The sequence below is a fragment of the Mandrillus leucophaeus genome, unplaced genomic scaffold, assembly GCF_000951045.1.
Source record: "Mandrillus leucophaeus isolate KB7577 unplaced genomic scaffold, Mleu.le_1.0 Scaffold119, whole genome shotgun sequence".
In the NCBI taxonomy this organism is placed as follows: Eukaryota; Metazoa; Chordata; class Mammalia; order Primates; family Cercopithecidae; genus Mandrillus; species Mandrillus leucophaeus.
This window is the reverse complement of record NW_012100209.1, coordinates 13,500-37,566: the sequence shown is the minus strand read 5'-3', so window position 1 is coordinate 37,566 and position 24,067 is coordinate 13,500. Positions and strand designations below refer to the sequence as shown.

Sequence of the window (24,067 nt, the reverse complement as noted above, 5' to 3'; positions counted from 1 at the left end):
CCCTAGAACTTAAAGTATAATAATAATAAAAAATAAATAAATAAATAAATAAATAAAATAAAAAATAAAAACCTTAAAAAGAAAATAAAGCTAACAGGAAACAAATAAAAACAATAACAACCAACGAACCCTCTATTTTACATTGTCACTGGCCACAAAAATGGATTTCTTTCTGGGATGCTTGAAGAAATGCGATTTGTACATTGAAGTTAAGAAATATTCTGTTGGAATGAGAACACATGGACACAGGGAGGGGAACATCACACACCGGGGACAGCTGGGGTATGGGGGGCTGGGGGAGGGATAGCATTAGGAGAAATACCTACTGTAGATGATGGGTTGATGGGTACAGCAAACCACCACGGCACGTGTATACCTATGTAACAAACCTGCACGTTCTGCACATGTATCCAAGAACTTAAAGTGTGTGTGTGTGTGTGTGTGTGTGTGTGTGTGTGTGTATATATATATATAGAAATATTCTGTTGGGTGCTTCCACAAGGAAGAGTGGAACACAACAAATCAAATAGACACTAAAGACATGACAGCAACATAAGAAATACACAAACAAATTGCAAGAAATATATTCCACCACTTCCACAAAGCAATTCTGTCACCTACCCATTCTTTGTCTTCTAACAATTCCTTCAGAATTTTATACATCATTTCTCAAGAGACAAGAAATTATCAACTCAAGCTTACTGCCTCATGGCAGATTATCTCCCTTGCCCAAAACAAAAGCCTATAAAGGGACTGACTCGAAGGAAAAGTATGTAAGGGGAACATTCCATTCAGCCAAATATATAATCGCTGTGGGTGTGCAACAGGTTAATGGGGATCTAGCAAGCCTCACTGGAGAATCAGTGAAGTATCTACCTTAACGAAGTCAGCTTTACCCAGACTATTGCATATACTGGTTTATGGCCCACACTTACCCATGTTTCTGACGATAAATTTAAAAACCTAAACTTACAGAGGGCTGATGCGAACCTTGCATTTTCCAGTTTGAGTAACTCATTTGGGGAAGAGTAAGCATTTTCCATTTGTTATAAATGTCAACTTGTTTACTAGAGTTACCAAGAAAAGGAGAGCAGATTAGACATCAGCATGGTCATTGCTGCCAATCATTAAATAAGCAATCAAGGGAAGGCTAAAAGGTTTTTTGTTTTATTTTACTTTAGCTTCAGTAACTCTGCATTTGCTAATAGTTAATATGATTTCATAAAGCAAACAGAAAAGCTTAAGCAATGTCTTTCTCAAATCCATAAATTCTGGATAGCTGATACTTTGTACTGATTAATTTTCCCCTTGATACTTTTTGAAAAACTGATTGTCAAGATTATTTTTACAAAGTGAGTCTTTTCCAGCAACTGTATGCTGCAGAAAAATAACAGAAACTCAACAGAAGCCGAGTCCCACCTTCAGTGCTTCCATCCAGAGGAATTTTGTGTAGAGCAGCCAGTAATGAATAGAATCCCTGTGCAATCTTCCAAAAGGGCATTTTTGGGGTACATTGTTTGTATGAGAGATTCAAAGTATTAGCAGGACTGTCCTTTCTCTTCTGACTAAGCTTTGACCTATGTCTTCTACACGGCCCTGCTCTAGCACTCAGGCCAGAATGAAGTCGTCAAAATGTTTTCAGCTGCAGTGGAAAGTCCACAGGTCAAATTCTTTTTAATTACGGATGTTCCTCTGATATGATTCATTCAAAAAGCATAAACTGAGCTCCAGGGTAATACAGCAATATGAGGCGAAATCACTTGCATTACTTAGTCATCAGTACATGAGTATAAACCACAAGCTTTTTTGGCTCAGGGCCCATTGTTTATTATGAAGGAAAACCTCAAAGCCAAAGTCAATTATAGCCATGACTTTCAATCTGACACACTTGTTAACCCTGTTAGAATGAATACGGCCCAGATGAACTCTGACCCAATCATCACAATTGCAGAATTATTAAGATTAAATAAAAGCCTTGACCAAAAAATTCCACTTGAAATGGTTCCTTTTTTTTGGTGAAGAGCTAATCGAAGTTGTTTTTGTTGTTGTTGTTGTTTTTTAAATATTAGGCACACATAAGAGGCAACAAGATGTTTCTAGATAAAGAATTTGCTATTTTCTTCATGAAATGAACATATAATATTTTAGAAAATAAACACATCTTAGGCTCATAAATAGGGTATACTGACTCATTATGCTATGTGTGAGAGTTCAAAGACTGTGTGAAGACAGACAAAAGAACATACATGAGACCTATGGAAACTGTGAAAATAGGAAAAAAAGAGAGGAAAAGAGAAACAGAATTCTACAAAATTGCCATTAGCTACCTTATCACCAAATGGATAAACAAGTTACAAAGATAAAATCTTTGAAGAACACGCAGGCTTAAGACAGCCCAGGTATCACCAAAACACTCTCTAAGTTCCCATTTATAAGATATATAACTGTGTGCCACAATTTCTATTAAAAAACATGCACGAAAGCTGTGCATTGGTGTAGCCCTGCCCAACTTCACGGATCAGGAAAACAGCCTCAGTGAAGGTAACTCACCAGGGGTGGCGGAGCTGGAGCTAAATCTCAGGACTTCTGATTCTTAGTCCAGTGTTGCCTCTGTTACACCATATCACACCATAATCTTTTAGCTTCACTATTACTCAAGTTTTCTAGTAACTACTACCAGTTGCTTTATGATGAAAAGCAGTACACTGCACTTAGTTACAGTTATAGGCTTGATTCTGAAGCCAGAATGCTTGCATTCAAATCCCAATTTTGCCACCTGCTACCTCTGTGGCTTTGGTCAAATTATAAGTATCAGTCTCCTTATCTGTAAAATGGGGACAATAATAACACTTGCCTCATAGGGCTGCTGTGAGGATTAAATTAATAATACATATAAAGTTCTAAAACAAGCTTGGCAGAGTATAAGTAAAATAAAAGTATCATTATTATTATATATCTTACTTTGGATATCAGGTGTTCCTCACTTCATATAATAGATGTATTTCCCAAAAGCTGTATTAGAATATATTTGATAAATTAATTTATATGTTAAACACAACATAGCAGCTTGCTATTTTTTAAAGGAAATAATTTTGTTATGCAAATAATATTTCTTCACTATGAATTTCTATAATTGAGATAATCTAGTCAGTAAATTTGAATTTTCTTAAGGGAGAATAATTTGTTGCTTGTTTTTCATAATTACTTTTGTACTATTACAGAATAATTTGTTGCTTGTTTTTCATAATTACTCTTGTACTATTACCAAACATTAGTGTGCAAAACAATCACCCAGGGCACCTCTTAATATGCAGATTCCCACCCCCAATCCCACAAAAAGCCCTCTTGAGTTGGTTTAGGATGGAGTCCAGAAATCTGCATTTTTAAACACCCCCCGCCCTGCAAAAAAACAAAAAACTACGTACATCACTCTGATGCAGGCAGTTCACAAAACCACTTTCAGAAACACTGGCTTCCACACAGGAAGACAATGGAGAGTGACAATTATAACTAAATATAACTCTGGAAAAAATATATTTTCTCTCTGTGCATTTAAGATTCTTCCTGACACAAATAACAAATAAACCTTTACTTGCTCACAGAGTGGCTTCTTTAAATATTGTCTACAACTCAACATGACTTTAAATGGATCCTTTATAGGTGCGAATGATATTTTCACACATACATACACACACATATTCACATATCCAGTATCAGACAAGATATGCACACTGAAAAATAAATTGACTAAACCAGCAAGCAAGAAAAGTGACGTGGCTGACAGAGCTGTCATTCTGTCAGGCTGGTGGCCAAGGTCCAGGCTCCCACACACATCTATCCCTGTCTTATGTGTAAGCTAATAGCATTCTGGATCTACATCCTGCCCATTTCCCAGCCAGCTCCTTTCCTCTCCTTCCAGCAGCATCTTCTAACAAGAAACTGAAATTGAATCTGCCTATGTGTAGCTGAACAAGAGTCCTCTGTGATCCTGCTGTGTTTGAAAATTTTCATAGCTATTACATTGCTAGGGCCAGGAATGAAACTTAAATAATCAATAAAAGTAAACTCTTCAAAGACGCTTTGTTATCATCACCTGTGGATATAGGTGAGTATACGTCATGCGTAGGCAGGCACATTTGTGGAATGTCTAATTGTGCCTTTCTGTGATAAAGCGAGATACAGTAAATAAATCTTCATTTCATCACTGACAGATGTCAATTGCAGTGAAGAAAAAAAACAATCAGACACACATTATCAATTACAATGACCTTTATGAAAAGATCCTTTTAAATATTAGCTTCCTTTCAAATACTTTGCTACTTGGCAGTAAACAGTACACTCTAGCAGGTGAATACAGGAGAAATAGTACTGAAATCCTAGCTAACCAATTACATGCCACAGCCAGCCAGTGCCATGAACTTAGTATGCAACAAATGCAAGGTGACAAAATTGGGTGGAAGCAAAGAGATGACAGCAAAATGCAGCAGCAGAAAGGAGTGTATTAGGATGACAGTGCAGTCCTCTGGAAAGCTCATTAGGTTAGGCATTAAGAGAACTAATGTCTAGCTAGTTTCAGTCATTGTTAATTGCAGATCTCTAAGCTGCAGCCTCCTCACAAGTAAAGTGAGGATATGACAATACCTGATCTACCTACCATGCAGAGCTGCTATTATTCTAGCACAAATTCATTTGTAAACATAATGGAATCACCTCTAATGCAGAAAAATATCTTCAAATATTTTGAAAGTGAACAAAAACACTTTCAGCTTCAATTAATTCCTATTTAAAGTAAGTTGAAAATCTGAATGAATCATTGTCCAAAAAATATTAATTACCAAGCAGCCTCAGAAGAGTCAGAAAACTCTGAATAGACTATTTGCCAGGAGGGGATGGAAAAGAGAGAAAAATTAAGGAATTACTACTCACCCTCCACTCCACAAAAGTGTTCGCATTTTACAGGTGAATTCTATCAAATCTTTATAAAATAGATAAGTTCAAATGTATTCAAAACAGTTTGAAGGTACATATAGAAAAGAAAAATAAACAAAATTTTTAGGAAGCCAGTCTAACACCTTAGAAAGAATAAACTACAATCACATTATGGTCGTATCAAAGATGCCAGGATGGCTCAGCGTTAGGAAATCTAGTAATATAATTCATCCCATTCATAGATTGAAGTAGAAAAATTCTATGATCACTTCCACAGAGATGAAGGAATTCAGTAAAGGCCTCTTGTGTTCGCTGCATGGGATGCTCTTCCCCTAGGTATCTGCATGGCTCACTCCCTCATTTCACTCAGGTCAAAGGTAACTTTCGTAGAGGTTCTGCCCTGACCACTGTATCTAAAATAGTGCCTTTTCTCCCCGATCACTCTATGTCCCTCTTTTATCTATGTCCCCCTTTTATACTATTACCATCTAATATTTATATATTTATTTAATGTCTATCTCTATTAGCATATAAGCTCCACAAAATGGTTGTATCCTACAACTTAGAACAGTATCTAACACCTAGTTGGTGTTCAGTAAATCTCTGTTGCATTAATAAATAAAGAATTGGATTCTTTCTTAACATCTTGTGTTTTCAAACATTATCACGTTTTATGTGGAAATACCATTAGACTGAATAATATAACTGCTGATATTTGATTTTTTTCACCTACAAAAAGGAAAATTTTGTAAGGTTTAACGTAATAGAATCATTCCTGTTAAAGTTCAAATTGAAAAAAGGATGTGCACTATCACTGATGTTATTTGAAATTGTTCTGGAAGTAGTCAATGCAATTAGATAAAAAGAAATAGTAGGTATAAAAATTGGAAAGAAGGAGGTAAACTTACTACTTGCATATAATTTTATACCTGTACACCCCAAGCTAAGTGAATAAAAAATTATTTAAAACATACGTAAGAAAATATAATAAACAGCTTGATACAGAACTAATATATATAAATAACACACATATAGGTAGCTGCACAGTATTTCCATATACAAATAAGTTATAAATTTAGTGTAAGAAAAGACTCTATTTACAACAGCACAAAAAGATAAAATAAGTAGAAATAAACTTAAAAGGAAATGTGACAGGTCTACATGAAGAAAACTTAAAAGTACTACTGAGGGATATAGTGATGTGACTAGAAAGACAACTCTGTTCTCGGTTTGAAAGAATCAGTATTATAAATTCTGTCTAAATTAATATATACATATAACTCAAGTCCACATCATTAATTTTTGAGGGGGAGGTTACTAGATAACTTAATAAAGTCATGGAGAACTGCAAGAATAGATAGACACATTCTCATAAGGATAACGAGAACAGGCAGCCCTACTAATAATGAAGACTGTTTGGTATTGATACTTGCAGAGCCAGACCAATTGACAGCACAGAACAGAGAACCCAGAATTGATTAAAATTCGTAAGTACATTAGGTATAATAAAGGTATCATTTCAATTTAATGAGGAAAATTAAAATGTACAATAAAAAGTGCTACAGCAAGTGGTTAAACCAACTTGAAATAAGTAAATTAGAACTGTACTATGGTAGGTTGAAAAATGGTCCCCTTAAAGATATCCACGTTCAATCCTTGGAACCTGTGAATGTTCTCTCATTTGGAAAAAGGGTCAGTATCTTGAGATGAGGAGATAATCCTGGATTATCTTGGGTTGGCTCTAAATACTACGTAAGTATCCTTACAAGAGAGTAAAGGAGAAGACCAACACAAAGAAGAAGGCAATGTGAAGACTAGGCAACACTAAAGGGATGTGGCTATGAACTAAGGCATCAGGCAATCCTCTAGAAGCTAGAAGAGGCATAGAATGAATTTTCCCCTGGAGTCTCTGTAGAAAGTACAATCCTGCCAACATTGATTTCTGACTTCTGGCCTCTATAACTGTGACAGAATCAATTTCTATTTTTTAAGACACCAAATTTGTGGTAATGAATATAATGACTTCACTCATTTCACTAAAATAATTCCAGGTGAATTGAAGATTTAACTCTAAAAAAAAATAATCCATAAAAGTATTAAGTGGGAATCTGAGAGAATTTCAAGACTAATCTTGGATGGGAGATGCCTTCCTAAATAAAAACCCAAAAGTGCACCCCCCACCCCATTTCTAAATCTCACCACACTAAAATAAATTTTTTACATGAGAAAAACACCATAAACAAAGTAAAATAAAAAATAACTGGGAAAAATACTTGCCATACATGATATACAAAGGTTAACCTCCTTAATATAAATAACACAAATCAGTAAGAAAAAGACAAATAGGCAAATGAGCCCCCTTTCTACAGCCCCTCGAGAAAAGATGCTAAAAAATTATTAAAAGGCCGGTGAAAACCACAAATTATACATTTTCACCTATCAGTTTGGCAAAGATAAAAATTTCTAGTAGTTTTGCACTTGTGGGCAAATATGTATATCCAAAGATACTAATTTCAGTATCGTTTATGAAAGAAAAAGGCTGAAAACAATGTAACTTGTCATTCAAGAGGGTACAGTTTTTACAAAAGCATAATATAGCCATACAATTGAATAGTTACATAAAGTAAAAAGAATGAGCTAAATATGTCTGGATGGAGCTGGCCCGATCTTGCAATGTACGCTAAGTAAAAAACAAAACCACAAATCAGTTTGTAAAACATGCTATATACCTGCATTTTTAAACAAACAATGTATCTACACGTATCTCTCTCTCTGGGAGGATATATAATAACTTGCAGCAGTTGGTATCTCCAAGCAGTAGAATGAAGGAACTGGGGGTTAAGTGAAAGAAAGGCTTTCAAATTTCCATTGTGTACCTTTAGTACCACTGGATTTTTTGTTTGTTTGTTTTTACCGTGTGTATGTAGTACTTTAGATCTCAGACATGAAAACCACATACTAAATTGAAGTTACTCCTTTATCAAAATAACTCATTATTAGATGTCAGAACAATAACCTGAAAATTCTAAGGCCAGGTTCCTGGTCTGGATTCCAGCAATGACTTGTTATCCAGCAGGTTTTAAAAGTTATCTTCTGGATGTTTCATTTTCTCCAGTGGTAAGTTAGGTCTTTGACACCTTCTAATTATACACTGCTAATATTGCTATATTATACATTGCTAATATCAATGAATAATCAGCAAACAGTATTTATATCAATATTTTTGAAGACAACTCAATGATTTGTGTGTAAACATAGACACACATATTTGGAGCAGTTAGCCATCGAAATAACGTACACCATGTTTAACAAAATTTAAACTATGACTGTTTTCTTAACAAATCTTTAGTATGTTTCTAAACAAGGTTTCTGAAGTATAAAAACAATCCCTAATAATGGAAAATACCTCATTAAAAACAGAAGTGTCAACACAGACATAATCTATAAATTTATCTGACTGCTGATGATGTGTTGACATGGATTAGTTTATACACACATAAACACTATTCAAATGAAGGCTAAAGCATGCTATTTCGCTGGCCAGCCTTGATATGACCTCTTAGTTGTTGTGATATTATACAATTCACTGTTCAGAGATGTTCCATCTGTATTGCTTATTAATATAAATTGGGAACAACCACCATTGACATTACATAGTCTGTTCTGCTACAGTACATATAGCAGAGGACACAGTGCTTCCCCTCGACTGCCTCAAATCCTTTTAGCATCAGAGATGTTCCATCTGTATTGTTCATTAATATAAATCGTGAACAACCACCATTGACATTACATAGTCTGTTCTGCTACAGCACATATAGCAGAGGACACAGTGCTTCCCCTCGACTGCCTCAAATCCTTTTAGCATTACTGGGCAATGTGCTTTCACTCACAGCAGGAGCATCTACCTCTAAAACGCTGGAGAGCTGACAGTGCCTGAAGTGTCTTTCCCAACCCCATCTCCAACCATCACCAATGACCAACAAATAAGGGAGTATAAATACTCCAGCTGCCATGTCCCTGACCAGGACAACTCTGACCACAGTATCCAGGGTTACCCTGCAGGATTAAGGCAAAGTGACCCTCCCTGAGACTTGGCACACTTGACGGCTTCATGACACATCTCTACTCCCTACTGATGTTCTCTGGGAACATATCCTAATAATTCATCTTTATATAAATCTTTATCTCAGGGCCTGCTTCTAAGGAATGCATGCTAAGATGATGTGTTTTTATTTGAAGCAATGTAGCTCCTAATAATGAGTAGATAGGGGACTGGGAGCAGTATAAAGGTGGAGTCGGTTAATAAAAGACTTTTTCCAGCTTGTTAATGTTTTAAAAAGTAATCAGCATTCAGTTTTCTCACAATTAAAGACAAAACTTTAGGAATACATAAAGACATCAAGAAAAAAACTTGAATATACCTCCAACAATACAAAAATACATGTCTGTAAGTCTACTCACTATAGCATTGTTAGTACTTACAAAATACTGAAACAACCTAAATATCCATACATAGAAGAATGGTTGAATTAACTATGATAAATTCATACAATGGAGTACGATGCAACTATGAAAATCAATGAGAGTGAGCTCTATGGACTGATGTAGTGTTTTCTAGGGCATACTTCTATGTGAAAAAGAAGCAAAGCCAACAAAAGCAAATTAATATGACTTAATTTATATCAAGTCTTACACCAGAATATATATAAATTTTTAAGTCAATCATACCTCAATAAAGATGGGGGATGAAAAGCAGCTAAAATACTAAACTGATCAATTCACATTTCAAAAATGGCATAACAAAAAAAGTTGCTGACATATTTATAAACAGTATTCTCAAAGTTCATTTAAAGTTAAATTTCATACTAAAATGTTAATGAAGAAACATTTAGATAACCAACTACTTTGTGGATAATCACAGATTAGCAATAATTTTGTGATAAAAGTTGGTTGTGGGTAGTATTTATACATTGAAAATGGTGACATTTTACTCTATACATGTGTTCATATGTTGTAACTACACTTCACCAAAGATTTTCAAATGGAACTTAGACCAAAAAAAGAAAAAAAGATGATTTACATTATGCTATCCTTCATGTAGGAAATATGGGGATGTAAGAAGATACTTACATATGTGCTCAAGAAATACACGAAACATACACCAGGAACTAAAGAGATTATTTAGCTACAAGGGTGGATAGGAAAGGGACTGAAAAAAGGGGGACTGGGAATAGGAAAAGGGGAGCAGGAATGAAGAGGAAGAGACATTTCTCTAAGTAAATCTCTTTTAAAGCTCTGACTCCTAGAACCATAGTAATATTTCACACACTCCAAAAAAATAAACAGGATGTGAAGGAAACCCAAAAAAGCGATATAAACACTAATAAATGAACCTAACTGCATTTCAAATGACTAACATAGCCACAATCACTGGGGTGGTGAAGAAAATACACTTTAAGGCTAAAGATGAGAAGAACTATAAACAAACTATGCCATGTAGATAGGAAAAGTGATTCTTACAGGGATATGGGTTAGCAATTCTAAAACTAGTTAATGTATATGCCAGAACTAAACAAATCAGAGCTGGGTTTCTCATTAATGGAGAAAGAAGTTACAAATACAGAAAGGGGAAAAGTCAAGGAACCTGTGATACAGGACTGAAATCAGAAACATTAATTAAAACTCATGGTTTTAAAACATATAACTACAGATTATATGATACATTCAGAAACACAGATGTGTGTAGATGGGTAGCTTAGTATGCATACACTTATTTCCTAGCTTTGTCACCAGAGAGGACCTAGAAGCAATGGCAGTCTAGTAGCAAGGAGCACATCCAGCACACAGCCCTTGGTTTCTAACCACCATTCTCCAACAAAAGGAGCCACGGCTCTTTGGAGAAGTGGTCGATTCCAGAATGTGGGTAAGAAAAACAAAGATAAATCTGTAACATCTTGTGGTGCCAGAAAGTAAGGAAGTACTAAAAAGATATATAGGGGCTTGAGAAAGATGACAGGAGCCATTCTGAAGAAGCTTCTATTGGCCAAAGCTGGAACAATTTGAGCAACAAACTAAATGATAGTATTGGATTTTAACTCACAGAATAAAGTAAGAGACCATACCAATATTTTAAAAATACTTGAAAAATAAATAAATGTGGAAGAAGGAACAACTGTTTCTCTAGGTAGAATTCCAATTAATAAACACAGAAGGAGAGAGGGAAACAGAAAACCACCATTAAGCAAACACCATAGTAATAACTGTTACAGGCAAATTCATTCATGGATGATAAAATCAGACAGCAAAATTGAGGAGAAACAGGATTTGCATAGTCTTAAAATATCACTTCCAAGAAGTGATCAACTGAAAACAGAATGAAATAGAAATAGAATGAAAGCAACTTTACAGTGGAGAAACTTGGCAGATACAACCTTCAGCAAGTGGCCAAAGTTAGCATCACCAGTAATAAGACATCCACTGAGAAGGACACAACATCTCTCTTGTGTTATTTTTGCCAAACATGCATGGTCTCATTCCAAATATAAGAAAATATCAAGCAAACCCCAAATGAGGGAAAGTCTACACAATAACTGACCAGTATTCATTAAAGCATCAAAATCATGAAAGACAGGAAACGTAACTTATGATAGGAGGAGACTAAGTGCGATGTGGAATCCTGGAACAGAAAAGGAACACGAGTGAAAAACTGGCAAAAACTAACTGAGGTCTATAAATAGTTTTTTGTTTGTTTGTTTTGAGGCAGGGTCTCACTCTGTCACCCAAGCTAGAACGCAGTGGTATGATCCTGGCTCACTGAAACCTCCGCCTCCTGGGTTCAAGCAATTCTCCTGCCTCAGCCTCCCAAGTAGCTGTGATTACAGGCGCACGCCACCACGCCTGGCTAATTTTTGTATTTTAGTAGAGATGTGCTGCCAGGCTGGTCTTGAACCCCTGACCTCAAGTGACCTGTCTGCCTCAGCCTCCCAAAGTGCCAGGATTACAAGCATGAGCTAATGCACCTGGCCTAGTTAATAGTATTATACTAATGTTAGTTTTATAGTTTTGATAATTAATTGCACTAAGATTATGTAAAGTGTTAAATTAGGAGGAAGCTGGGTGAACAGTATGTATGTACTCTCTGTACTATTTCTGAAACTTTCCTAAAAATCTAAAATTAAATCAAAAAGTTTAAAAATTTAGAAACTGAAAATTCTGGTCAGGTGCAGAGGCTCATGCCCATAATCCCAGCACTTTGGGAGTCTGAGGTTGGAGGACTACTTGAGACCAGAAGTTCAAGACCAGCCTGGGCAACATAGTGAGACCCTGTCTCTATAAAAAATTGAAACATTAGTTGGGTGTGGCGGTGCATGCTTGTCATGCTAGCTACCCAGGAGGGTGAGGAAGGAGAATCCTTTGAGCTCAGGAGTTTGAGGTTACAGTGAGCTATGATCATGCCACTGCACTCCAGCATGGGCAACCAGAGCAAGATCCTGACTCTAAATAAGTAAGTAAAAATAAAAACGGAAAATTCTATAATAGTACCTATCTTTAATGTAAACGTAGCTGGTTTGGTGGCTTTAAGAACTGCTACCTATTCATCCGTGCTAAGCTATCTGAGGGAATACGAGCAGGCAGGATCTACTCTGCAGTGTTACTTACATATACAGCTCTATAAATAAAAGTGAGTTCATAATATCAGACCTACAAACTGCTTCATTTGCTTTTAACCCTCCTCAACTAACATAATGCACATAAGCAGTGATTTGTTTGTAGTTTTAATCATAGGCAGGATGGGCTTCACATAATGGTTTACACCATGCTACAACTCTGATGGAACAGGGCCTAGTTTTAAAATTCATGATTTTAGAGTTTTATGATACAAACAAATGCCTAGGCTTAAGGACCATGAGTATCTGGCCTATTTTTCATATCTAAGTATGAAATAAGAAATAGACAAGTTAGAACTCAAAAACAACATTGTTATGTTCTCCCCAATTCATTAAACATAACAATTTTCCTATTTTAAAAAGCTATATTCTCACTTGGAATATGCTGGAGAAACCCAATATGGGTTGTCTTCTGCTGCTTTGGCATGACGCAAAATGGCTTCCCGAGGATTACTGTCATCGGTCTTGTCCAAAGCAATGTTCTTCACAATATAGGAAGAGAGAGTGCCCCCGTGGGTTCCAACTCGGCCACCACGACCTGTCGCAAAAGAAAAAAAATCAAATTAGAAACTGAATGAGCATGAGGATACACAGGTATATCTGTGTACACTGTACTTATCTGAGCACAAATCTCAAGAGTACTTGAGTATCATCCTTTCAGCTTACATTTATGACAATCAGAACCAAAGTAAGAGATCACCAAACCTCAACTTCCCCATAACACTTTTAAATAGGAAGAGATTTTTTTGTTATGTCTCAGTTGCTTAAACTTACAGAATCGTACCAACATAGAAAAAATTACAGACAATTTGCCATACATGTGCTTAAAAAAGTTCCTCTGGCATCAACATTTAGAATTCAATTAATAAAAATAACCAATATTCATTAGATGCTATTTAAATAAACATTATCTTAGGGCTTGCCATCTTCCAAATACCTTACAGGTACTTTGCTGAGTATTATAAGAGAAAACAAATAAGCTGAACATACTGATTCATGTTGCTCTGCTGTACTATAATCTCCCTAAGAAACAGGAACCTCTTTAAGGGCAGGGATTTGTTCCCCACTGGATCTCTAGCAGCTAGTATAGTGACTGGTACTCAGAAAGATGTAGGACATTTTAGGAAGATAAACATATGAAAAGCCAAATAACACTAAAAGATTCATTTCATAAAACAAGATAAGAAGAAACTAAATAAGGCAGGAAATAATTAACTGTGAGATAATTTGTACGGCCAGTAACTATTATGGCACTTAGAGGAAGACAGCACTTCAGGCTCAGGTGGTTGAACAGGTCTTTATGAAAGAGATGGATCCAATTTGTGAAAGTTCAGGAGGTAAACAAGGTTATTTTCAACAAGCAGAATGGGTTAAGTACAAAAATACATTGCTTCAGTGGGTATTTGGGGACAGGACTGAACCAACAGTAATCTCAGAAGATCAGAGCAGGAAAGAAGTAAGGTGTAAAGCTACAGGGGTAGATTTGATTTGGACTGTATAGAACCTTGAATCTCTGGAAAGACAATTGGACAGCGGGAAGCTTATGAAGGTTTGGAGGCTGTAGCAACATGAAAAGCTAACAGAGTTGGGGATTAAAGCTGTGTATAAGACAAATAGAAGTGAGGTGGGAGAGAGGGAGTGACTTGAGACTAAGGTGCCTAGTTAAAAGGGTTCACAATAATCCAAGAAAGAATATTATTTGGAAACTTCAGTTAGGATGGTGTTAGAAAAAAAATGAAAAAAAAATTACAATAGATATGCAAAATGTTTTCTATGTTGAAGGAGCAGACCAAATAGAAACTACATAGATGATAACAGAAAATGAAATTCTAACGAAGGTATGTGCTATACTATTAGCCAGTGCTGCTTGGCTTTCTTCTGGTACCTACTTCTTAAAAATGCTGAAGACTTTTATCCATCTTCTAGTGATATCAACACAAATCTAAATGATGGCCACTTTCTGCCTTGTGTGAAACCTAATCCAGCCTGGATTCTGGTAAAAGTGCCCAGTGTTGTACATTAAGCCAATATTGAGAGCAGTGGTTTTAACACTGGGTTCCAAGTTCCACTGAGCCCTCAAGTTCCACTGAGGCCAGCTAGGAAAACTCAAGTTGCAGACCAAGCAGAAAGGGCCCCAGTCTTCCTCCCTATTTCAGCATAGCAGCTCAATTTTTATCCGCTTTATACATCTGGATTCTGCATCAGTTCTTCTGCAGCTAAAAAGAAAACATTTAAAAAAAAAACACTAGTAAAATCTCTCTGAAGACAAAGAAGCATCCAGGCCCAAAAGACTGTCCCAATTTTATATCAATTACCCCACCCTGCCTCTGAACCCCCTCTGCAGGTCACTAGCTGGATCACAGTCACCTGGGCCTGCTACAGGAGGTTCGGGTTTATGCGACTTCAGGGGATCCAGTCTGTCCTTCTCCAGCTGTTTCCTTGTACTCCGTTGGCGGGGCTCACGGAACATAGGCAAGGCATGAGCTACAAGAAGTCACATTTGAAAAATTTCATTATAAGAATAATCTTTCCATCCAAAACCATAGCTAAAAAGCATGACTAACTGAAAGATGAAATGGAAGTCACAATGACAGCCTTCATCTAATAATAAAAGACAGTCTTACTGTAACCAATTAGCCAATTTTGCTTGAGACCAGACTCATTGCTCACCTCTCCTGGCAGCTAACGGCACTCAGGAAATACTGTTAAATATTGTCACGGAAACATCGGTGAGGTTCCCCATCTCCCAAACCGTGGGTAGCAGTTAAAACTTAATTACTGCGGTTTTGAAAAGAAACACATATTGGGACTGCCTCTTATTTTTTTCTTACAGGACCCAAATGTAAATAATGCCAATAGCTTGCTGTCAGTCCTGAAGTCTCCTCAGATGTCTCATAAACACTGGAATCACTTCACACGTTTCTGAAATGTGACCACCTCTCAGGAGGAGTTGACAACACTGAGTAACCGGAAGGGAGGAACATTTACCCCACTAAAACTGGGATAAAGGTTGCCATGAATGCAAGGGGTGCCTAAATCTCTTGGCGTGGGGACTTAATGGGGCCTTATCCCTCCTGCTATATGGTAGCAAAATAAGAAAATAAGAACCAAAGCAATATGTGTTCAATTGCTGTTGCTGTTTACTCAATGTCAAAATTAAATTTCAGAATATAAAAGATTATAAGAATTTAAAAGGAAAACAGTATAATATTCTAGGGGAAAAGGAAAGAGTTATTAGGGAAGTATTAAATAACTCTCTTTTTCTTGCCCCCAAAAAGTACCAGCACAATTTCTTTTTGACTCTTACATGCAGATTAAACCTCCTTTAAAAGAAACTTTTCCCAGGGGACCAGGGGAAGGAAGGGAAAGGTTAAAGGGAATTTATAATATCAATAAAATGTCTATGACACCTCAAACCTTCTACCTTCTACCTATACTGCCAACTAGGGCTGGACCATATCACTCACCAGTAAAACATGCCTGCCTTGAGTCAGGGGAGCTGAGAAACATAGCCACCGGTCACTCAGTTGGGCAACACAACACAACAGTATTTTTAGGAGGAGGAAAAATAGCTTTTCACTTCAAACGACTGGAGGAATTTAAGTAGGCCGCATGTAATTACATGAGCTAGACTGGTTATGACAGTGACTTTAACACTTCTACTCTTGCAAAAAGTATCATGGGATCTCTTTACTGGTCATAAGCTCCAAGGGACTTGGTCTCATATAAGACCCACCACCAGTGAGAAAACCCGGCAGTACAGCGCCCCCTGGGCTCCAGACTGAGTCACTGATAAAGTCCACAGGGCCATCCGCTAACGATAATCGCTGTAGCATCCATTATTTCTTTCCTAGCTGTCACCTGTTGCAGGTTTGAGATTGTGGCTCTGGGAACACATATCTGCCAGATTAATGAGGTTGTGTGACATATCTGAGAGAAACCACTCTGCCCTAGTAACCTTTCTACTCATACCCCAGGTAGTTAATTTTATATACAAATTCCTGAGGATCAGTCTAGCACATGGTCATAGAATTTCAGAGGAAGCTGGAACAGACCCTTCCTCTAGTTGTCGTACTCTCCTGATTAAAAGTTAAGTTGTTCAACATCACATTGCCAGTCAGTGGTGGAACTGGACAAACCCAGGCCTCCTGATTCCAAGACCAGCACTCTTTCTTGTTTACACTTAGAACAGACTGTTACTCTTGAAAAAAACTGCTATAATGTATTGGGCTCACATAGGCTTTTTCCTTTTGGGTTGAAAGCTGCAGAAATAACCCTGTCTCTGTGATGAGTCACAAAAGCCAAAGAGGTTAGCTGTTACATGACTCGTAGTCCTATCCAGATGAATGGGCAATTTTGTAATATATGCCTGAATTCTGAGGGCTTTCTCTGTCTCTAAAGCTATGAAATCAAAACCACATGAGAGCAGAAGAGAGATACATGATTGAGAGGCATGTTAACGACTTACGGGTGATGATGTAGTCCTGAGTTAGAGTCTCAGCTTGTTTTGCCTTCCGCTGGGTTTTAACCACACATAATTTTGCTCCCCTGAGGGGTGTAAAAGCAAATTATTTTCTTTACTTGGTCTTAGAAACAAAATTTCATGTTGAAAACATGAGATACTTTCAGGAACATACTCTGTGCATGTACTTCATCTACACAAGTCCTTGACCTTCTGAGGGATGGCAACAGATGGGTTCTCAGTGATAAAAGCTTAAACTTATGGAAAAGCAAGTCTGTCTGTCAGTGGTTATTACCAAGCAAGAGGGTTGGAGAGGTAACAGGGCAACAGGACACAAGTTTACAAAGCCTACAGGAATAATGTGAAATTTTAAGATCTTAATAAAATTACCCAACCTTTTAACTCTAAAGGTCATAGGGTTAAAATTTTAGTTTATGTCTCGGATGAAAGCAACCTGGGTGGTCTACACCCGAAATGGCATATGTCCACTTTTCAAATACAAGCGTACAAGTGTCTGGAACTGAGTTGGCTCAGCAGTGTTGCCAAGGGGCTACGGCCCAAGAATGTGTGGGATTAACCAAAAATGTGCTTAGAACATTGCACTTCTCCTTAGTAGTAGAGCGTTATCCTTTTCAAGAGAAGTAAATACAAATAAGTAAATTTCTTAAAGCAAAGCTTCCACAGAAAGTGCCTTCTAAATGGGTGCTATCAAATGAGGCTCATCATTTTCTCAAGTGAAGCAGACTCGAATCCGAAGTACATTAGCATTTTTAATTTCTTTTTTAAAAAACAAATAAAATCCTATTTGTTTTCAAATACCATAAATATACTTTATTGTATAAGGCCAGGATTCCAACTCTAGTCCAGGAAGCTCTGAAGGAAGATGGGGCTGTCTGCTTCTATTCAGAGCAAAATTATGGCCAATGAATATTCATCAATAGAGGGTGGCTTTCCTTTCCTCAAAGGAGGTGAGACCTTAAAACAAGTTTATATGGGACCCCAGTGATTTTCACATGTGAATTTTAATGCTAGTTAACCAAGTCTTACTCTAAAGAAAGAGCTAATCAGTCACTGTACTTTAAGAGAGAGAAACAAAACCATTTTTTTGGGGTGATGACACATATCCGTCTTTGTGCCTAAGCAAGATGGAAATAACTGAGGAACTGACTGAACCTCTAGTTACATTTTCAGACTTTTGAAATACAGTGGTATACTTAAGTTTGAAACTGGGTGGGCATGCGGGTGGAAGGGAAACGTATCTGTGCTGTCCTTTTCTGCGGGCAGAGAATAATCTTGCCAAACACCCAAACCAGTAACTGCTAGAAGCCAAAAAAGAAAGAAGCGAAATGGACAAGCTGATTCCATTTCCTGTAAGTGGTTAGTTCCCTGCTTTGTTAATCTCTTACATGTATCGCTGCTAATGCCTCTGTCCAGGGTGGTATGCAAAGTAGGCAGAACATTTTTCCCCCTTGCACTCAACATTTCAGCTAAACAACTGCAAATCCCCAGGAAACTTTCGCTTTGAATTCAGTGTGGATCAAGGGCGATATTCAAATCCTTTTTAAAGCACAATATCAGGAGTTTGAGGCTTTACTTTGTGCCAGCTGCATTTTCTAAATGGGTGGATCTCCATCAAAGTGGGAAATGAATAAAAGCGGGGGGTGGGAGGGAAATCCCTCCCCCCCAGTTGTTGTCATCCATCTAAAACAGGCAATACTTATGAAATACCTCTGACTCTTGTTGGGGTCGTAATAGACTTTAGCCAATCCATTTCCAGTTCCAACCATGATCTGGTTCAGCTTTGGATGCCACAGGCAGCGAACAACACTCTGCAAAGGAAAGGTGCAGTGGCTGACTAAAGAGGCCAGATAAAAATGGAAACAATCCTGCTGGTACTTTGATGACTAGTCTACTATATCAAATATCATCCTGATGGTTTACCTCTAACTTTTATACATTTTCTTTTAAACCATAAAGTTGTGTTCCTGAAGTTAAGTTCCATTCCATCACTTATTATCTGGGTGATACTCCATAAAAATAAAAAAGATGTTCTCTTCCTGACATTATCTCCCTTTCTGGACAGCCTTGAAACCGCAAAATTAGGTTTCCCAGGTCCATTACCACGTGAGGCTGGCATCATGAAATGCTAAATCCACATAACTCAGTTACACTTACCACTGAAGTGGATTTCATGCTCTTACACACATACAATATGTCCCTCTGGACGGCAGATTGAGACCAGGTGGTTATTGTTTTTAGTTCACAAAGATCCAAATCTCATAAAGCTTTTTCAAAAACAATATACATTTGTAGGCATTTAATAATGTCTCCCTATCTATGAGATAAAACAGCAGGATAACAGCAGAAGTAAAACAGATACAAAATATGAAGACTTGACATTAACCTGAATGAAAAGCAGTTTAAGAGAAGGTTCACTGGAAGTTATGATCCTATGAATTCATTACTGGTGAGGAAAATAAGTGGTGCTCTGGGACTGAAAAGAACCACAAGTTCTCAATGAGAACTATACCCTGTTTTTAATTTTTGTCTGTGGTAAGAGGGCAGAGGTGGGAGGGATAGCATAGATAGAATTAAACAGAAAAAAGATGAAGCTGATGTTGGTAAACAGAAACCCCATGTACTAGGTTCTATAGAACTCACTCTGATAGAACAAGATATGAGTGGAAGCATTAAATCAATGATTATTAATAATCTATCACTTGCCAAACTATATATAGGGACTAAAGGGAAAAAGGGTACGATTAGATATTAGCATTTTATAGTTCTAGTGGTAAAATGAAAATCATGACTACTGTCTCCTAAATCTACTTTGGGCTGAATTTCTTTGGTTCCTTGTCTCTAATCATTCCACTCTTTCGTTAAGATAGAATATCTTGAAATCTCTGAGATCCTTTTCGATAGAATATTAACTCCCAGCTGGGCATGGTGGCATGTGCCTGTAGTCCCAGCTACTCAGGAGGCCGAGGCACGAAGATCGCTTGAGCCTAGGAGTTTGAGGCTTCAGTGAGCTATGATTGTGCCACTGCATTCCAGCCTGGGTGACAGAGTGCGAAGGGAGGGAGGGAGGGAGGGAGGGAAGGTAAAAATTCAGACTCCCATGTGAATGGTAAAAAAAATATGCAAAAAAATAGGTAAATGGCTACAAACCCTTACCTGATATTCCAGAGGAATTAAGGAGAAAGCTGAAAAGAGTCTACAAGACATTTATTTAATTCATATCTGATTTAACAGACTTGCTCTAGAAGAGTGGTTCTTAATCTATGTACCACTGAAGAGGACTGGGATATTGTACAGAGAAAATCAAATCAGAATGGCTGTGTTTTCCCCATTAGTTGGGGCGAAAATTAAGTTAAAAGGGCAGGTTTTCACAGTTCAGGCTTTCTTTCCACAATTTTTCTCAAATCTATGGTACCTGCTACTCAGGTTAGCAAGTGCTAAAAGATGATAAAACAAATATAATAGTGAGTAAATATTAACAGAAAAACTTGAAAAAATAAGATATATTTAATTTGATAGTTTGGGTATTTTGGGGAGGGGGGTTGTTGTTGCTTTGTACCTATGCTTGTAAAACCTACTTTATAATACATACATTAAAAAGTCACATTTTCTCCTAATAAAATTGCTCCTGGTTGGGAAGATGGAATTAAGTTTCTCAACAGCTCATGGTCTACAAAGTGCAGCTTCTAGGTGCTCCACCACTGAGACTAATTTGAGATAGACCACTGGAAATTCCCAGATGGTCAAGCCAGGTATATGGAAACATGAGGAGAGTCACAAACATAACTTCATGAAGTCATGTTTATGAAACCCTATCTAGAAGAAATCCATCTGAGTCAAGACTCATCTCTTTTAGTCTTTGCTTAAATGTCGTTGCTATTCAGACCACTCAATTTAAAACGGTGCCCCAGAACTCCCCTTACTCTGCTTTTCTTTTTTTTATAGTATATATCATCTTTTAATATAATATATAACTTATTTATTAATGATGCTGATTGCCCTCCCCACTAGAACACATGTTTCATGGGCAAAGATCTCAGTTAGTTTTGTTTGGCAACATATCCCAAGTGCCTAGATTAGTGTCTGGTGCTCAACAAATGTTCACCGAAGGATGAATTAAAAGCTACAGTTCACCCATGCCTAAATGGATTGCTCTGCTAGGTAAAGCTGGAGACAATTTCCTAATTAAAATCATTACTCCATGAGGAATAATTTGATTTCCTCATATCATTATTATACTCAGGTATCCTGCAAATGTAGCAGGGTTAGATTCCTCCTAATGTGGTCCTAGAGAGAGAGAATGTACATGAATCACAGAGCAATGAAAGGGGCTGTCAAAGGCTTTCAGAAATCTCAGCCACCCATAAATGGGCCAGGACAATATTAAGGGCATAGTATTAGAGTTATTTCTCTTTCTTGGTTCTCTAGAGGTCCAGCTAAGCAGTCTAAGATTACTAGTTCTCAAATATGTTTTCAAGTGAGCAGGGTACAGAATTGGAAAAGATCCACAATGTAGGCCTGATAAATTCCAAGACATCCAGCCAAACAGGCAGTTTCCAGGGGCAGCAGGTTACTGTTACTCTCTCCCTCTTCACTGAGGGTGTAAATGTTAGAGAGAAGCAACTGTACAAGCCAACAGACCAAGGTCTGATTGCTTTCCAGGGAGTCCAAGGACACCTCACCTCTATTCCTGTTCACATCCTGTACCCTCCAGAGCCTTTACACACACATATAGCTGGTTCATATACATTCTTAGGGAGAAGCATATTTACCCTCCTTTCACACCAAAACAGGGAGCGGCAAATAAGACCCCTTAAACTAAACAGTCGTTCCAGAGCCCCATGCACTGTGGCAATGAGAAACCAAAGCAGCCAATGAGAGGCCTGTGAGCAATCTAACTTAGGCAGAGGATACTTAAGGCTCAATTACCCTAATACCAGTTATTAATCAACTACTACAAGGATTCTAAAACACGAAATGAAGAAACAAAATTTAAAGTCAAAGGTGGGTGGGCCTTTTTTGTTTATTAATATTTATTGTGTGTGTTTAGCTAACCTTTGTAAACTTTGCAGCTAATGCGGCTCCACACTTTATCCTGTCAAGGAAATGCATCTTATAGCAGAGAGCTGGCTACCTGCCAAACCAAACAATCCCTGAGACTGCGGCAGTGCTGGGAAGCAAGCTGAGCTGCCACGCTGCTAACTTGTCAAACATACATACCGGGCTTTGCTTAACAACAATGCGACACGTGCCTGCTAGAAGCCTAAGGAACCATCATCAGAAAACAGATGAGCTATAAATACTTAGAAAGAGTACAATCCCTCTATCAACCAACCACCCCAAACTTTCTTCATCCTGTTCTTGAAGAAGTGCTTCTTTACTGGGAGTGTGACATACTCAGACCTCTGGATTTACTGAGAAATATAGCAAATAAAGCATAGAGAGCACATTTGAATCAAAGGACCAGAGAACCAGTCAGGAACATCAAGACATGAGATCTACGGAATCAAAGAGAAAGTCCTCACATTGTATCATGAGATTCAAATGGCAAAAGGCCACTGCAGTGCAAAGAACTAGGTTCTGAAATTAGTCTGCATATTTTAATAAACTGATTTGCTTAATTAAATTGACAAAGTGTTTTATTCTTACACTAATCTACTTCAATTCCCAAAACATGTGGGTTCACTAATGGCCTCTAGCTGTTGAAGTTGAACTATACATTTCAGCACAAAATTAAGCTTATTCTTTTAAACCAAAGCCCATTTTCATTTTAACACTTTAATTTGGTAGTGGAGGGTAACCATAAATTTGCCCAAAAATAAGAGACAAGAATTGGAATAGGAGACCATACGCATGACTAGAAGGAGTTACAAGACCTTAATGTGCTCAATGGAGAGACTTTTTTCTTCCCTGCAGAGAGCAAAGAAAAAAGAGAGGGGTAGGCTGGGGAGAAAGACAGCACGATGTCAAGCTAGCAGTGTCAAAATTCCAAAATAGGAATTTTGAAATTACCCCTTAGCAAAAGTGAAAAGGCCACAAAAATTTCCAAATAATTTATTTCTGTGGTTTTTTTGTTTACTTTTAGAGAAACCAGGGAAGCAAATAAGGGGAGGAGGAAAAGGAAACCAAAGAGAGAAATGATTTACATTTTAGGACATGGTAGAAAGGGAACTATTAGGTACTGGAACTTTGTATTATTTTATATAATTGAGTCCTCACAACTACTACAAAATTAATAATCTCATCCCATCTCACAGATGAAGAAACTGAGGTTGTAGAGAGTGGTAACTTTCCCAAGGTCACATAATAACTTGCACATAGAGGAGCTTGGTCAGTAAGCAGATTTCTCCAACTTCACTGTTTACTCCCTTACTACTTAACCATGCAAAGTTCTATTTGGAAAGATGGGGAGGAAAGGAGGTAGCAGACATTTAATCATATACAAACTCACCTAACCCAGCAGAAACCTTAGCAAGTTTGTATTAAAAAGCAGGAATTACTAAAATCATTTACAAAAAAAAAAAGCCCACTAGTTCCCAGTTCACAAATGTTACTATAAAAGAAATCATGCCTGCATAACATCTTAGGGATCTGCAATGCACATATCTAAACACCGCCCTTATTCTACATGCTAAAAGAAAGCAAACAGCCTTCATAATTTTATACCTTAAACATGATTATGTTGAAACCCCCTTTCCGGATCCTCCACAGCTGCTGACCCATAATGTAAACCAAACTCCATCTGGTTTTTTCACATTTGGTTTTTGTCATATAGTACAAGAATGGATAAGGTAAGGCCGTGATTCCCTGAACAAGCATTTTTCACAATTTTCAAATGAAAAGCCTGACACCTGACCGTGAAGGAGACTGTCACACAATTTTGCAGACTTGTATAGAGGCAGTCTTAGAGTTACAGACATCCTTGGGACTATCCAACACATTTGAATGGGTGTGTGTGTGTGTGTGTGTGTGTGTGTGTGCAGATTCCAGA

The 24,067-nt window shown here is 37.4% G+C and overlaps 1 protein-coding gene across 1 annotated transcript in view; it reads right to left on the bottom strand.

Moving 5' to 3' along the window:
• Positions 1–24,067, bottom strand: part of LOC105529463 (WD repeat-containing protein 70-like) — a gene marked incomplete at its 5' end in the record, with an annotated part of 53,960 nt that overhangs the window by 17,974 nt on the left and 11,919 nt on the right. The window contains 5 exons of the mRNA XM_011966622.1: positions 12,972–13,134; positions 14,964–15,080; positions 17,065–17,144; positions 18,787–18,887; positions 20,233–20,272. Of these exons, the coding sequence (XP_011822012.1) occupies positions 12,972–13,134; positions 14,964–15,080; positions 17,065–17,144; positions 18,787–18,887; positions 20,233–20,272 (501 nt within the window). The remainder of the gene's footprint in view (positions 1–12,971; positions 13,135–14,963; positions 15,081–17,064; positions 17,145–18,786; positions 18,888–20,232; positions 20,273–24,067) is intronic.